Source organism: Brienomyrus brachyistius, chromosome 18 (genome assembly GCF_023856365.1).
Source record: "Brienomyrus brachyistius isolate T26 chromosome 18, BBRACH_0.4, whole genome shotgun sequence".
In the NCBI taxonomy this organism is placed as follows: domain Eukaryota; kingdom Metazoa; phylum Chordata; class Actinopteri; order Osteoglossiformes; family Mormyridae; genus Brienomyrus; species Brienomyrus brachyistius.
In genome coordinates, this window is record NC_064550.1 from 809,163 (window position 1) to 825,108 (window position 15,946).

Here is a 15,946-nt window from a genome sequence, read left to right on the forward strand (position 1 = left end):
TCTGCCTCCCCCTCTCTTCCTTCTCCTCTCAGTCTGCCTCCCCCTCTCTTCCTTCTCCTCTCACACTCTGCCTCCCCCTCTCTTCCTTCTCCTCACACTCTGCCTCCCCCTCTCTTCCTTCTCCTCTCAGTCTGCCTCCCCCTCTCTTCCTTCTCCTCTCAGTCTGCCTCCCCCTCTCTTCCTTCTCCTCTCACACTCTGCCTCCCCCTCCTTCCTTCTCCTCTCACACTCTGCCTCCCCCTCTCTTCCTTCTCCTCTCAGTCTGCCTCCCCCTCTCTTCCTTCTCCTCTCAGTCTGCCTCCCCCTCTCTTCCTTCTCCTCTCACACTCTGCCTCCCCCTCTCTTCCTTCTCCTCTCACACTCTGCCTCCCCCTCCTTCCTTCTCCTCTCACACTCTGCCTCCCCCTCTCTTCCTTCTCCTCTCAGTCTGCCTCCCCCTCTCTTCCTTCTCCTCTCACACTCTGCCTCCCCCTCTCTTCCTTCTCCTCTCACACTCTGCCTCCCCCTCCTTCCTTCTCCTCTCACACTCTGCCTCCCCCTCTCTTCCTTCTCCTCTCAGTCTGCCTCCCCCTCTCTTCCTTCTCCTCTCACACTCTGCCTCCCCCTCTCTTCCTTCTCCTCTCACACTCTGCCTCCCCCTCTCTTCCTTCTCCTCTCACACTCTGCCTCCCCCCCTCTTCCTTCTCCTCTCACACTCTGCCTCCCCCTCTCTTCCTTCTCCTCTCAGTCTGCCTCCCCCTCTCTTCCTTCTCCTCTCACACTCTGCCTCCCCCTCCTTCCTTCTCCTCTCACACTCTGCCACCCCCCTCTCCTCTCCTTGTCTCCTCTCACACTCTGCCTCCCCCTCTCTTCCTTCTCCTCTCACACTCTGCCTCCCCCTCCTTCCTTCTCCTCTCACACTCTGCCTCCCCCTCTCTTCCTTCTCCTCTCACACTCTGCCTCCCCCTCTCTTCCTTCTCCTCTCACACTCTGCCTCCCCCTCTCTTCCTTCTCCTCTCACACTCTGCCTCCCCCTCCTTCCTTCTCCTCTCACACTCTGCCTCCCCCTCTCTTCCTTCTCCTCTCACACTCTGCCTCCCCCTCTCTTCCTTCTCCTCTCACACTCTGCCTCCCCCTCCTTCCTTCTCCTCTCACACTCTGCCTCCCCCTCCTTCCTTCTCCTCTCACAGTCTGCCTCCCCCTCCTTCCTTCTCCTCTCACACTCTGCCTCCCCCTCTCTTCCTTCTCCTCTCACACTCTGCCTCCCCCTCTCTTCCTTCTCCTCTCACACTCTGCCTCCCCCTCTCTTCCTTCTCCTCTCACACTCTGCCTCCCCCTCCTTCCTTCTCCTCTCACACTCTGCCTCCCCCTCTCTTCCTTCTCCTCTCACACTCTGCCTCCCCCTCTCTTCCTTCTCCTCTCACACTCTGCCTCCCCCTCTCTTCCTTCTCCTCTCACACTCTGCCTCCCCCTCCTTCCTTCTCCTCTCACACTCTGCCTCCCCCTCTCTTCCTTCTCCTCTCACACTCTGCCTCCCCCTCTCTTCCTTCTCCTCTCACACTCTGCCTCCCCCTCTCTTCCTTCTCCTCTCACACTCTGCCTCCCCCTCCTTCCTTCTCCTCTCACAGTCTGCCTCCCCCTCTCTTCCTTCTCCTCTCACAGTCTGCCTCGCCCTCTCTTCCTTCTCCTCTCAGTCTGCCTCCCCCTCTCTTCCTTCTCCTCTCACACTCTGCCTCCCCCTCCTTCCTTCTCCTCTCACACTCTGCCTCCCCCTCCTTCCTTCTCCTCTCACACTCTGCCTCCCCCTCTCTTCCTTCTCCTCTCACACTCTGCCTCCCCCTCTCTTCCTTCTCCTCTCACACTCTGCCTCCCCCTCTCTTCCTTCTCCTCTCACACTCTGCCTCCCCCTCTCTTCCTTCTCCTCTCACACTCTGCCTCCCCCCCTCTTCCTTCTCCTCTCACACTCTGCCTCCCCCTCTCTTCCTTCTCCTCTCACACTCTGCCTCCCCCTCCTTCCTTCTCCTCTCACACTCTGCCACCCCCTCTCCTCTCCTTGTCTCCTCTCACACTCTGCCTCCCCCTCTCTTCCTTCTCCTCTCACACTCTGCCTCCCCCTCTCTTCCTTCTCCTCTCACACTCTGCCTCCCCCTCTCTTCCTTCTCCTCTCACACTCTGCCTCCCCCTCCTTCCTTCTCCTCTCACACTCTGCCTCCCCCTCCTTCCTTCTCCTCTCACACTCTGCCTCCCCCTCCTTCCTTCTCCTCTCACACTCTGCCTCCCCCTCTCTTCCTTCTCCTCTCACACTCTGCCACCCCCTCTCCTCTCCTTGTCTCCTCTCACACTCTGCCTCCCCCTCTCTTCCTTCTCCTCTCACACTCTGCCTCCCCCTCTCTTCCTTCTCCTCTCACACTCTGCCTCCCCCTCTCTTCCTTCTCCTCTCACACTCTGCCTCCCCCTCTCTTCCTTCTCCTCTCACACTCTGCCTCCCCCTCTCTTCCTTCTCCTCTCACACTCTGCCTCCCCCTCTCCTCCCCTTGTGTCTCCTCTCGCATTCTGCCTCCCCCTCTCCTCTCCTTGTCTCCTCTCGCAGTCTTCCTCCCCCTCTCCTCTCCTTGTCTCCTCTCACACTCTGCCACCCCCTCTCCTCTCCTTGTCTCCTCTCACAGTCTGCCTCCCCCTTTCCTCCCCTCTCTTCTCTTCCTATGGTCTACCTCTCCTGTAACCTACTGTCTCTCTTAGTTGTTATAAATCCCAAGCTGTTAACCCCCCTCCCAGTTTTCTGCCCATTACCTGTAAAAATCCCTAAGCAATCTGTTCGATGCCCTGCTGTCAGCCGGGTTGACCCATCAGTGTAAGCCCCTCATCTCCAGTTTCACCACTACCACCTCTGTCCTCTGTGCCTCGCAGCTCCCCAGATTCCCATCACGTCTTCTGAATGAAGGTTACGTTCTACCCCTATATAACCAAGCAGTTTGCTTATTAATGCATAGTTATGATTGAACCTGCTTCTCATCTTCTTCACTGTAAGCTGATCTGGCATCAGGAGACATGGGGGTCTTGCCCTGGTCCTCTCCCACTTGCTGCCCAGTCACTCCCCTTGGGGGTGGGGGCTTCTTAGGGAGCATTCACGTCTTTCTCCCTCAGACAATAGGCAGCAGGAGCCTCTGAGAGGAAGTCAATAAGCAAGAGAGAGCTTGTGGGGGGTTGGGGGGAAAGGAAAGGAGGGAGGGCTGAGAGAGAGAGAGGGCGGCAGTGGAGGAGGAGGTCGCATTCAGCAGATTTTTTTTGCCGTTCACTGTGATGATCAGACAAAGTAGAGCAGACAGCAGCTGCGTGACGGGGATGTGAGTCGGCTCTGCGGACAGCGCAGCCAGAGGGTGCCATACGGCAGCTGGTCTGCTTCAGACGTGCGCCGGGGTGGGGGGTGTTATCCGGTCTGCCCTCTTTCTCACTGCATGCCTGGGGCCGGTGGAGGTCACGGGTCACTACGGCGTGGGGGGGCCCAGTGACGCCAGCACAGATCCGATCCATCTCATGGAAGAACGGGAGGAGGGGTTACCCCAGCATTTGGGATTTACGTCTCCTGCGTTCTTGGAAGTCAGATTTCTCTCCATCCTGAAGTGTGTCAAAGAGCGTGCCTGCCCTACCTGTAGCAGTTACCCCAGAGAGGCTCTCCCAGGAAGACGCATTGGATATCTCGGTGGTTAGTTTGTAGGGCAGGGTGACAGATGGTTCTGCTTGGGGGACAAACACTGAATTCTGCCCCCTGGGGGGTTGGATCTTGGCTCTCTGCACTGTTTTGAGATTGAGGAGTGAGTGAATTAGTTTGATGCTAATCAAGATGTCCGTTTTATTGTTTGGAGGTAAGATTCTTTGAAACGACCTGACCTTGAAGTCCGACCTGTAATCAAGGCCATTGACGCGATGAATGTCGGGTTCAGACTGTGGGACTGCTGATAGCTGGACAGTGCTGCTGCGTTTGGAGGATGTTGGATCGTTCACCGGCGCTCACGGCTCGCTCTGACAGCGGCTCCCGGACCCCACTACTTCCCCTCTGAATCCTCCACCTCTGCTTTGGAACATCCTCGTTCCCTTCCTGCAGACTTACCCATTCGGCCCCCGTGGCCCCCCCCCAGCCTGGAACCCTGTCTCCTCTACCCTCCTGGTGTCTGTGTGTGCGGCGGCGCCGGCAACCGTGCAACATGTGGCAGTGCCACATCTCGTCCTCAGGCTGCCGCTGCTACCGGTTCAAAGGCTTTTCCCTGCTGAAGCGCCTCCCTCTTCCAGCAGGGGGCGTTGGAGCACATGCCTTGGACCAGGCCGTGGGAGACTGGCTGGAGCATGTTGGCCTGCCGCAGTATGAGAGCAAGCTGCTTCTCAACGGCTTTGATGACCTGCGCTTCTTGGTAAGTCTCGTCTTGCTTCCCTCTTCTCTTAATCTGTTCTTTGTCTTCTTGCTGTCCTCTCCCCCTGCTCTTCTGTCCCCCTCTTCCTTCTCCCTATGGTGGGAGGTGGGGGGGATGTGTACTGGGGGTAGAAGTGGGGGGTGCATGGTGTGCTGATGCTAGAAGCCCCCCCCCCTTCACGCTGAGACTCAGTCGCATGTGAAGGTGCAGCAGGCAGGTCCGGGGCAGTCTATGATGACAGTCTATCCCACTAACTTTGAGGGAGTGGTCTACTGGCACAGCAAGACTGCAAGTGCCGTAATGTCCTGGGCTGCTGTTTGGGGGATACAGAGGAGGGGGGGGGCGCCTAGGAAAATCACACAGTTTAGGGGTGGCTTGGTCTTGGTATGACAGGGTCCTCTGTCACGTCTGTCACGAGTTACATGACCCTGGTGTGGAGTGAGGACTGCGGGTCGGAGTGAAGCATGCTGGGAAATTCGAACACAGAGAGCATCCAGTGCGATGTCACACTTTGACCTGAGGGTCTCTCGGGGTTAGAGCATCACAGTGCTCGAGGCGTTGGCATGACGTCTGCGAGAAGAGGTAGGGGAGGCCCAGCGGGTGAGTGTCTGAGAGAGCAGGCTGCAGAGGCCCTGTTAGTCAATCCATCAAGTCATCAAACGATCAGTCATGCCTGGGATCAGTGCCCCAGCCCCCCCACATCTGCTTTCCGACTCATCAGACATTCCCTGTGATCTCAGCTGTTTCACGTAACGATTGGATTCCTTTCTTTGCTGAGCACCCCTTGGTTTGGCTCCTCCCCCTGGAGCTCTCTGCACTGCTGATTTTCTGTGGCAGTCTGAGTGCCAGGTTTATCGACAGGACATCTTCTTGCTTTGTACCTTTTCTTGCCGAACTGGCATGTGCGACAGGATCCGCATATGCAGCGCGGGCAGACTGGGAAATCGAAGTGTGACTGACCAAAGCACAGTGTCCTAGGGATCTGTTTGGGGTTCCTGTCTCCCCATGTTTCTATCACTGAAGTCAGCCCTGCGACTGCTTTCCCTGTGTGTCTATGCTGCTCGTGGATGCTGGTCCCCCAGTGTGTCAGAGGGGCAGCTTCCCATCGCCCCCACCACCTTCACTGGGTCCTCTGGGTGTTGCTGACAGCCTGTCCTGTTTCTCTCGCCTTCTCCCCAACAAGCTGGGGTCCTGTTATCAGCTATCTGACCGCTTGTTGCTTCCCCTCCATGCCCCTCCTCCTCCCCAGCTTTTCACAAAAATTGCCTGCCTCTGCAGTCCCATATTCTGTGCGAATGGCACTGTTTTCCCAGAGAGGGGTTGCCCAGGAGGTGGAGGTATGGGGGGGGTCTGCTCTCTGTGGTGAAATCACTCAAATTGCCTGTTGTGGAAAGCTTGAGGGGGTGGAGAATGGCTCCACGTGGCTCATTGGGGGCTGGGGGAGGTGGTGTTTGGGGGGGGGGGCACGCCTTGGCCAGCCTCTCTGCTGGCTGGAGATAGGTGTGGCTGTGAGACAAACCCCTAACTCAGTCTTCCCACTTGGTGGGATTGGTGCCCCACAGGGTAGCAATGTGATGGAGGAGCAGGATCTCCGGGAGATTGGCATCACAGACCCAGGGCATCGACGGAAGATCCTGCAGGCGGCCCGATCACTGCCCAAGGTACTGGAGCTGTAGCCGAAGCCTATACAGAACCTGGAGCTGCTGGCAGTGCCTTCAAAGACGTGCCTCCATGGTTATCTTAGTTTGATAAGTTCCCCTCCTGCTCCTGGTCTCTCTGACCCACTGTCTCCCCCTACAGGTGAAAGCTCTGGGTTCTGATGGCAGCACTTCCCTCTCCTCCTGGCTGGATGCTCTGGGCCTGCAGGAGTATCTGCCCAACTTCTTAGCCAGTGGATATTGCTCCCTGGACTGTGTCAGGAATCTCTGGGAACTGGAGATTGTCAATGTAAGACGCTCCAGCCTGGCCATACTTAAAACTCTTCAGGGGTCTGCTGACTCTTATAAATCTTTTTCATACCCCTGCCTTAGTGGTGTGTAAACACTCACATATTTCCCACCTCCAGGTGCTGAAGATCACACTGCTCGGGCACCGGAAACGGATTATCGCCTCTCTGGCAGAGCGACCCTATGAAGAACCCCCCGTCAAGCCCCCCCGTTTGTCGCAGATAAGGGTGTGTGTTTACCGTCTGTCTACCACGAGACAAGTCCACACCGGCTCTTTCATAAATGCTAGTAGCAGAGTGGTTAAGAAGTCATGGAACGTCTGGGGTATAAATTATTGCCTCGAAATTGCACCACGGGGTTGTCAAGTGAGGGTGGCATGGTGGTGCAGTGGTTAGCACTGTTGCCTCACACCTCTGGGACCCGGGTTCGAGTCTCCGCCTGGGTCACATGTGTGTGGAGTTTGCATGTTCTCCCCTTGTCGTTGTGGGGTTTCCTCCGGGTACTCCGGTTTCCCCCCACAGTCCAAAAACATGCTAAGGCTAATTGGAGTCGCTAAATTGCCCATAGGTGTGCGTGTGTGAGTGAATGGTGTGTGAGTGTGCCCTGCGATGGGCTGGCCCCCCATCCTGGGTTGTTCCCTGCCTCGTGCCCATTGCTTCCGGGATAGGCTCCGGACCCCCCGCGACCCAATAGGATGAGCGGTTTGGAAAATGGATGGATGGATGGGTTGTCAAGTGTGGAACAGAAGGTAGTCCTTTAGTGTGCTACTGGGATTTCGGGTATACCACAGGGTGCTCAAGTACAGGGTCCTCAAGTGTGCCACAGGGTGGTTGAGTGTGTTACAGTGTTCTCAGGTGTGTTACAAGGACTTCAGAATTGCTAAGGGTTCCTCAGGTTGTGCTGCGGGGTCCTTGGTTGTGCTGCAGGGTTCCTGAGTGTGTTGCAAGGTTCTTGGGTGTGCTGCAGGGTCCTCAGTTATTCTGCAGGATTCTCAGGGATGCTACGGGGTTCTTAAGTGTGCTGCTGGGCTCTCGGATATGCTACAAGGTCCTATCTATGTGGTACTGCATTCTTGAGTGTGCTACATGGTGCTCTGGAGGTGTGTCAAAGCTCTGTTCTGTTTCTGCTCCTCAGTGTCAGGACTTGGCCTTACAGACACCCCCTATGCTCAGTCACCTGGACTCCTACACGGAACACTCCGCGGACCCTCTCCTATCCCAGGGGGATTTTGGGAGGAGGAGGGGGCCTGACCCTGATTATGAGGCTCCCCACCATTCCTGCAGCGAGCGGCCCCGCCCCCACGTGAGTCTCCTACTTGGTTTTGATGACTGAGGCTTGTCCATTTCAATGACAACAGCCCCTAGAACCATCTTTGTCCTGCAGGACCGAGCTGGGGACCGGCAGCAGGAGCCTCGCCTGACCCTGAGACCACCCAGCCTCGCAGCACCGTACACACCGGTCCAAAACTGGCACCATCAACCAGAGAAGCTCATCTTCGAGTCATGTGGCTATGAAGCTAGCGTAAGGGCCGCCGTTAGCCGGGGCATGGTTAGCCGTTTGCGGGTTAGGGCCATCATTAGCTAGGGAGCAGATAGCCGTCCCCGCATGAGGGCTGCTGTTAGCCAGGGAGCAGTCAGCCATATCCACAGGAGGGTCACCATTAGCTGGAGAATGGTTAGCTGTGTCTTGAACCTGCATGGGCTGCCTCTCTTACAGTACCTGGGATCCATGCTCATCAAGAACCTGCGAGGTACCGAATCTACCCAGGACGCCTGTGCGAAAATGAGGGTATGTTAAAGGCCCTGTCCCTACCTGTCCTCTGGAGGCTCAGTGGGGGAAAACGATATGATATCCATTAGTTCCCTGGCTGAAATCTCCATGGCCTTTACTGCATTTGTGTACGTTGACTAATTACTGTTAGTTAATGTCTCTGCGCTGGTGTTTCAGCAGCCTCTGCTGTTCTGTACTGTCCTATACCCACCAATTGTCTGGTTGTGAAATCGATTATGCTCTCTTACCCCTCAGAGGTCCACCGAGCTAATGAGGAAGGTCCCCACCATCATCCTGTCCATCACATACAAAGGTGTCAAGTTCATTGACGCAGCCAACAAGGTATGTTACGCGCGGGTGGCAGAGGGGTTTGTTACCTTATAGGGCTACATTTCTAAAATAATAATGTTGTTATTATTAATAATAACATTATTAGTGTTAACAATATGTAATAATGTTAATGATGTTAATATGCTTGGGTTATTCTGTTCAGTAACTAGCAAAACGGTCTTAAAAGGCAACAGGAAAAACAATTGTGATAAGATCATGGAACATGATCCTGTCTGGGGAAAAAAAAATCGTGATATTTTTGCCATCATACTCCTGGCCTGCCTGCCTTGTGATTTTATGAATGTAGGATTTTATGGCATCTTCTCGTGGTTCTGTATGATGGGCTCTCAGTAACTCCACTCACTGGCCCTGTTTACACTGGGGTTTTTAAGTGCCTCTTGGGCGATCGGATCACAAGTAGACAGCCGAGACACATTGCCGTCAACACATCCCACTGAACACACGTTCAGATTTCATTACTGCGCCGCGCATAGTTCTTGAAACATCTTTGTCAGGGACACATTAGCGTTTACACACAAAAAATAGCCTGTGTGGCCAAATGCATCCCAGATCACCTCAGAAAGTGGTTTGAGTAAATGGATCACAATGCATCTTGGAGGTCATTTACACTTGCATTTAGCGATCCAATCGCCCAAAACTAATTTTAAAACCAAGTGTAAACAGGGCAACTGACAGATCCGCCCTCTTTACTCGTCTGTGTCCCCTAGAACGTCATCGCCGAGCATGAAATCAGAAACATCTCCTGTGCAGCCCAGGACCCGGAAGACCTCTGCACTTTTGCTTACATCACCAAGGACCTGCAGACCAATCACCACTACTGCCATGTCTTCAGCACCATGGACGTGGTGAGGCTTCAGGGGACACACGCTCGGGTTTGATTGCAGTGCTGCTAGCCCAGGTGAACTTGGTGGGATGCGGTAGTGAAGAGGGAGACCTCACCCTAAATCCGGCCTCTGAGCTCCTCCAGAATGGCGAAGCTGGTTTGCATGTCTTTATGGGTACAGCTGCATGCTCCTTGATGAGTGATACACAGTATATCCAAGGGCCAAGCTCAACCAGCTTGACCATTCAGCACATCTCAGCCTGTGACGAGACGGTCAGGCAGACTGTCTGACTGCACACCTTCTCTGGGATCTCATATGATGGATTGTGTGCTTTCTAAATATAAAATTCATATTTGTCGTGATTTCATTCAATTTGCATATATTGTGATATACAGACACGGTGCAGTTATCTATCACTTTTTTATGGATTTTACTGCTGTTTTTCAGACCTTTCCTCTTTCCTGGTGCTAACTCTTTTTCTTCTACTCCCCTCCTCCCTTTAAGAACCTGACCTATGAGATCATTCTGACGCTGGGACAGGCATTCGAGGTGGCCTATCAGCTCGCTCTCCAGGCCCAGAGGAGCAAGCAGCAGCAGCAAGCGTCAGCGATCAACGAGACCAAGTCCAGCCGGCCAGTACCCAAACCTCGAAGCAGCATGAGGAAGTCTGGGGTGAGCGAGCATTGGCCTGCACACAGCAGAGGAGTGAGCATGCCCACACCTATAAGCCTATCGGGCCTTTCAGTTTGCTAACTTAAAAGCTGCAATAGTGTGACAGTCAATCTGTATCCTGCTCCTACCACTAAGCACCACAGTCCCTAAGGGAGGTAGGTTCCTGGGGTGATGCAGAGCCTGGTGACCCCAGGACAGGTCTGTCTCTGCTATGGCTCAGCTAAGCCCCTAATTAAGAGTGACCTTCATCTTCTCTTATTCAAAAAGGCGTCTCGGTCACTTGAAGTGTTTCATGTAAACAGTTATTTGCCTCTGAGTGTTTTAAACGAGTTTTAACCTCAGTGTTCACGCCTGCGTTTGCATGGTGTCGGTCTGCGCTTACGCTGGCGGTTTGACCTTGTTTTCTGAGGTCTGTGAAGTCAAATAGGTCAAAATGCTGCTGTTAAATTCAGCCTCACTGGAGCAGAGCATGTGGAGATGCAGAGAGTTTAGTTACTTATCATTTTCCAGTGTGTTTAAATTTGCCAGATAACAACATTGACCTTCACTTTTTTTTTTTTACTCACCTTAAGATTAATACAAAGTCTGTAGGTTACAAACCTCCAAATTAAACTGAAGTATACCGTACTCTTCCAAATAATAATAGGTGCGGGTTAATGTTATTAATACCAACATCGCATGTCATACACATACAATTCTTACATCGCTGTTAAGCTAGATTAAGATCAGGCTTTTTCATACCATAATACTATACGGACATCATAGCACAGGGGGGTTAAAGTTTCGCTAAAACATTTTACTCTGTCAAAGGAAAAAACCTTGCAATTTTAATGATTATTTCTTTTCAAGATTATCTCGTATATGTTTAATAACCAGTTTACCTCAAATGTTTCACCTTGTCTTCGTGGTGGTCCCCCCCACTTTTTATTTTAAATTGTGAGCTTTATGGTGTCGCAGTGAAGAGCTTCCACGCTAAGGATATGTTAGCTTGTGGCTGTGAGCGTGCACACGGCTGTGGGGCTATCGCCTGCGCCGCTGAGTGTGTGACGTAGGCCGCATGCGTAAAACAGACCAGTTCAGTATCGGAAATACATGACACTGACCGACTGGTGTCTGGTCCAAGCCAAGCACGCTGAAAATCCTCCCAGTCCCCGACCGGTCGATCGGTGCATCTCTAGGGGGGATCGGGCAGAGCAAATCAGTCATAGTGAATCACCATAATACACCTGCAGAAATTCTGGCCATCCTGTTGAAACATGTCATTTCAAATTCCCTTTTAAATGGCATTGCCTTTAAGTACATGCTATTGAGTCCTTTAATAGTTGTCATCCCTCACCATTTCTCTTGTTGAGGCTTGCGTTTGCATCGTCTACAGCTGGTCAGTACAGATCTGTCCGTTTCCCAAAGCATCGGGCTTTGGGAGGCACAGTCCCTCTAGCATAATTTGTGTTAGGCTGCTTTTATTATTAGTGGAGGTTTCCAGGTTATTCGATGTGTGTAAAGGAGACTTCCTGGTATATCGATCAGTCCTTGTACTTAACTTAGGTAAAGGCTCCTATCTTGTCCTCATCTGGCCGGTCTGTGAGGGTTAAGTCTGTTGATCAGCTGCTCTGTACTTTTAAGGCGCACACAGAATATGAGTGACCTTGAGGGTCCTTCACACCAGTAAACAAGCACGAGTGACTGCAAGCGATAGCCTTCGTGAGGATAGATTCCTTATGTCCAGGTGACGGCTGCTGATCTGTGTCCCGCCGTCTCCCCTGCAGACAGATTCTGCTGAGCTGGAGGTGGACACACAGTCGCAGGGAAGTGCCACGTGGCTGGTGGACCCAAAGGACTCCAAACACAGCATCAGTACAAAGTATGAGACCACCATATTCTGAGCTGGCTCCCTGCCCCCAGCCCTAGCCCCCACCCTCTTCTCTGCTTCGTGCCTTCTCACTGTGACTCCCTCTGAGCTGGCCCCATCCTCAGTCTGTGTGCCTGCCTCTGGCCACAGCCCTTCCTCTCAGAGCAATGCTCCTCCACTTCCCCCCACCCCCCATCATCTCACCTCCGCTCTGATCAGTCCCCCCCCCCCTTGCTGCCGCTGATGCTACAGAAAGGTGTTGCCCCACTAATTTGCCCCTGCTGCCCCTCCCCCAGCCGGCAAGGCCGATCATTGCCCTGAGGGAGCACTCTGCTCCCTGCACGTGAATGGTCACCGTGCCGACTTCATGCATAATTCCCCCAAAGAGCACACTTGGTACATTTTTAAAATGAAGTGTGCATCATTTCTAGCAGCTTTCAAAGGTGTCACGTGGAGGCACCCTCGTTCACCCCACTGCCCCCTTCGGTTTTCCTTCGTCTCCTTTTCAATGATCCTGTCTTATTTTTCCTCTGGTGTTTTTCCTGTTGCACCAGGCGTAGACCACTGTGAGGCGCTCCGCTTAACTCAAACCTGAGCTGGGAGGTGGGAGAAACGGCACAAAAAAACACACGACTCAGCAAAATAAAACCCATTTTTCAGATTCATTTTTAGATCTCAGATATAGATAATTTTTCAGACTGAGTGCCCCCTTGGAGCAGCTTTTAAGCTGTCAGATTCTTCCCTCCCCCGCCTCCATCATTCTATGCATATTAAAGCAGTGGGCTGCCCAGTTTTTCCTAGGAACAAAGGGAAGTGATTTGTACTGTACACATACACCTGAACTGAGGCTCTTAGTCAGGGGTAAAACATCCTTCTGCTGTGTAGCTCATTCGCCTGAGGGAGGCGATATTTACCACTGTGAATTTGTTTCTCGTGAATTAATGGTGTAGCGTGGTTAGAGCCTAAGTACTGTGAGTATGTTGTTGGGTGACCATTCAAAATGAAGAGAATCACGCGATTAACTGGTGAATGGTCAGATTCAACAGGACCGACTGGTGAATGGTCATATTCAACAGGATTATGGGTTTGACTGGTGAATAGCCAAACCAAACAGGGTCACAGATTAACTGGAAAAAGGACAAACCCAAAAGGGTCACAGATAAACTGGCAAATGGTGGAACCCAATTGGGTCACAGACTGACTAATGACGGGACCGAACAGAATCATCGGTCTACTTACAAATGACAGAACTCAACGAGATCACAGATCAACTGCCAAATGGATATATCAAGGAGGGCCACAGATCTACTGGCAAATGGTGGAACCCAAAAGGGCCATAGATGAAATGGCAGAACCCGAAAGGGTCACAGATCGACTGGTAAATGGTGGAACCGACAGGATCGTGGGTCTGCTGGCCAATTTCAGAACCTAAACAGAGTCACAGAAATACTTGCTAGTGGCAAAACCCATCAGGGTCACATTTCGACTGACAAATGACTAAAACAAACAGGATCATAGATCTGCTGGGAAATGGCGGAACCCAACAGGGCTTAGACAGATCGACTGGCCAAACTCAGCAGGGTCACAATGAGAGAACTGAAGAAGGTCATAGATGCACTACCTTTTAAAAAGTTTGGGGTCTCTTAGAAATTTCCTTGTTTTCTATGTTTTCTATCTTCCACAAGTTGGATTGGCTTGATGGACACTTCTTAAGTACCATTCGGTCAAGCTGCTCCTATAACAGCTCAATAGAGCTGAGATCCAATGACTGTGCTGGCTGCTCCATCATACACAGGATACCAGCTGACTGCTTCTTCTGTAAATAGTTTTTGCATAGTTTGGAGCTGTGTTTGGGTCACTGTCCTATTGTAGGATGAAATTGGCTCCAGTTAAACACCGTTGACAGGTATGGCATGACATTGCACAATAGAGTGATAACCGCCTTTCTTCAAGATCCCTTTGACCCTGTACAGATCTCCCTCTTTACCATCACCAAAGCAGCCCCAGACCATCACATTACCTCCACAATGCTGGATGGATGTCGTCAAGTACTCCTCCAACATCTTTTCATTTGATCTGCATCTCACAAATGTACTCCTATGATATCCAAGGACCTCAAACTTAGATTTGTCTATCCATAGCACTTCTTTCCAATCTTCCTCTGTCCGTTGTCTGTGTTCAATTGCCATTCTGAGATATGGCTTTTTCTTTGCAATTCTACCTAGAAGGCCAAGATCCCGGATTTGCCTCTTCACTGTTGAGATTGAGATCGGCCTTTTACTATTTAATGAAGCTGCCAATTGAAGACCCATGCGGCGTCTGTTTCTACACACTCTAATATATTTATCCTCTCACTCAGTTGTGCACCAGAGCCTCCCTTTCCTCTTTCTGTTGTGGTTAGAATCAATATGCGCTGCTCTCTGAAGGGAGTAATACACAGCATTGTACGAGATCTTCAGTTTCCTGGCAATTTCTCGCATGGAATAGCCTTCATTTCTCAGAAGAAGAATAGACTGATGAGTTTCAGAAGATTTTTTGTTTGTCCATTTTGACCTTGTAATTGAACCCACAATTGCCGATGCTTCACATACTCAAAATAGTCCAAAGAAGGCAAATTTTATTGCTTCTTCAATCAGCATAACAATTTTCATCGGTGCTAACATAATTGCAAAAGAGTTTTCTAATGATCAATTAAACTTTTAAAATGATAAAGTTGCATTAGCAAGTACAACATTCCAGTGGAACAGAGAACTAATTGTTGCTGATAATGGACTTCTGTACACCTATGTAGATATTCCATTAAAAATGGCCATTTCCAGTTATGATAGTCATTTATAACATAAATAAATGTCTACATGGTACACGGTACAAAGATCAGTCTGACGTTATTTTAGTAGACAAAAGAAACTTTGCAAGGAAATGTCTAAGTGACCCCAAACTTTTGAACGGCGACTGCATACTGTCAAATGGTGGAACCAAACTGCGTCACGGATATACAAGTAAATGACAGAACTCAACAGGGTCCACAGATCAACTGGAAAATGAGAAAACCTAGCAGATACAGATCAAGTGGCAGAACTGAACAGGGTCATGGTTATACTGGCAAATGGCCATACCAATGGGATTGTGAATGTTATGGCAAATAGCCTAACAGAACAGGATTGCATTTTGACTGGCAAATGGCCAAACCGAACAGGGTCACAGTATTGATTGCCAAATGGCCAAACCAAACAGGGTCTTAGATCTACTGACAAATGCCGGAACCTAGCAGGGTCACAGATCGACTGGCGAATGGCGGAACCTAGCAGTGTCACGGATCGACTGGTGAATGGCGGAACCTAGCAGTGTCACGGATCGACTGGTGAATGGCGGAACCTAGCAGTGTCACGGATCGACTGGTGAATGGCGGAACCTAGAAGCGTCAGGGATCGACTGGTGAATGGCGGAACCTAGAAGCGTCAGGGAGCGACTGGTGAATGGCGGAACCTAGAAGCGTCAGGGAGCGACTGGTGAATGGCGGAACCTAGAAGCGTCAGGGATCGACTGGTGAATGGCGGAACCTAGCAGTGTCACGGATCGACTGGTGAATGGCGGAACCTAGAAGCGTCAGGGATCGACTGGTGAATGGCGGAACCTAGCAGCGTCACGGATCGACTGGTGAATGGCGGAACCTAGCAGTGTCACGGATCGACTGGTGAATGGTCAAACTGAACTGCATCATGGCTCGATCTAATGATAGTCATAGGATCTAATGAGGAACCAAAGCAATTTGGTAATGAAGATACAACGTTGTTGAGCCATGGTGAAAAATGTCTATTTAAGTGACATTCTTAATGTTTTCTGCTCCTTTCAGCCTGATGTTGACAAGCTCTCAGGAAGCGAATGTCAGCTTTTGGTCGTTTTGGAGAATGGCCCTGTAGGATTTGACCATACAATACCAGTCAAAAGTCTGGACAAAGTAACTAAAAATCATTTGGTTTTCACAAGATGATCACCCTCAGTACACCTCAAAGTTATGTAATAAGTATTATCTTGTGAACAAGGAATGAGAGAGTGCTGCAACAGATCACCTGCCTCCCACAAACCCTATAGAGCTGGATTAGAATGAGTTGGTTTGAATAATAAGATAAAGGGAGTCAGCTTCTGCCC

General features: G+C 51.4%; 1 protein-coding gene and 1 long non-coding RNA gene across 9 annotated transcripts in view; one reads left to right on the forward strand and one right to left on the reverse strand.

Annotated features, from left to right (window-relative positions):
• Positions 1 to 15,946, forward strand: part of LOC125713013 (ankyrin repeat and SAM domain-containing protein 1A-like) — a 32,003-nt gene that overhangs the window by 13,171 nt on the left and 2,886 nt on the right. For 3 of the 7 annotated variants that reach the window (XM_048983703.1, XM_048983706.1, XM_048983708.1), the window contains 11 exons: positions 4,267 to 4,385; positions 5,948 to 6,046; positions 6,186 to 6,332; positions 6,451 to 6,558; positions 7,466 to 7,633; positions 7,715 to 7,852; positions 8,048 to 8,119; positions 8,357 to 8,443; positions 9,160 to 9,297; positions 9,781 to 9,948; positions 11,715 to 15,203. In XM_048983703.1, coding sequence (XP_048839660.1) covers positions 4,267 to 4,385; positions 5,948 to 6,046; positions 6,186 to 6,332; positions 6,451 to 6,558; positions 7,466 to 7,633; positions 7,715 to 7,852; positions 8,048 to 8,119; positions 8,357 to 8,443; positions 9,160 to 9,297; positions 9,781 to 9,948; positions 11,715 to 11,831 — 1,361 coding nt within the window. In that variant the 3' untranslated portion in view covers positions 11,832 to 15,203. Of the gene's footprint in view, positions 1 to 3,507; positions 4,386 to 5,947; positions 6,047 to 6,185; positions 6,333 to 6,450; positions 6,559 to 7,465; positions 7,634 to 7,714; positions 7,853 to 8,047; positions 8,120 to 8,356; positions 8,444 to 9,159; positions 9,298 to 9,780; positions 9,949 to 11,714; positions 15,204 to 15,946 lie in introns of those variants that run through there. The other 4 variants (XM_048983704.1, XM_048983709.1, XM_048983707.1 and 1 more) reach the window with 3 other exon arrangements.
• Positions 15,087 to 15,548, reverse strand: LOC125713033 (uncharacterized). 2 transcript variants are annotated; one of them, XR_007383446.1, is made up of 3 exons: positions 15,395 to 15,548; positions 15,247 to 15,357; positions 15,087 to 15,172 (listed from the first exon to the last, which is right to left on the reverse strand). It is a non-coding gene; the product is annotated as an uncharacterized LOC125713033 (long non-coding RNA). The 2 variants fall into 2 exon arrangements; XR_007383447.1 differs by having other exon boundaries at positions 15,167 to 15,246; positions 15,284 to 15,357; positions 15,395 to 15,540.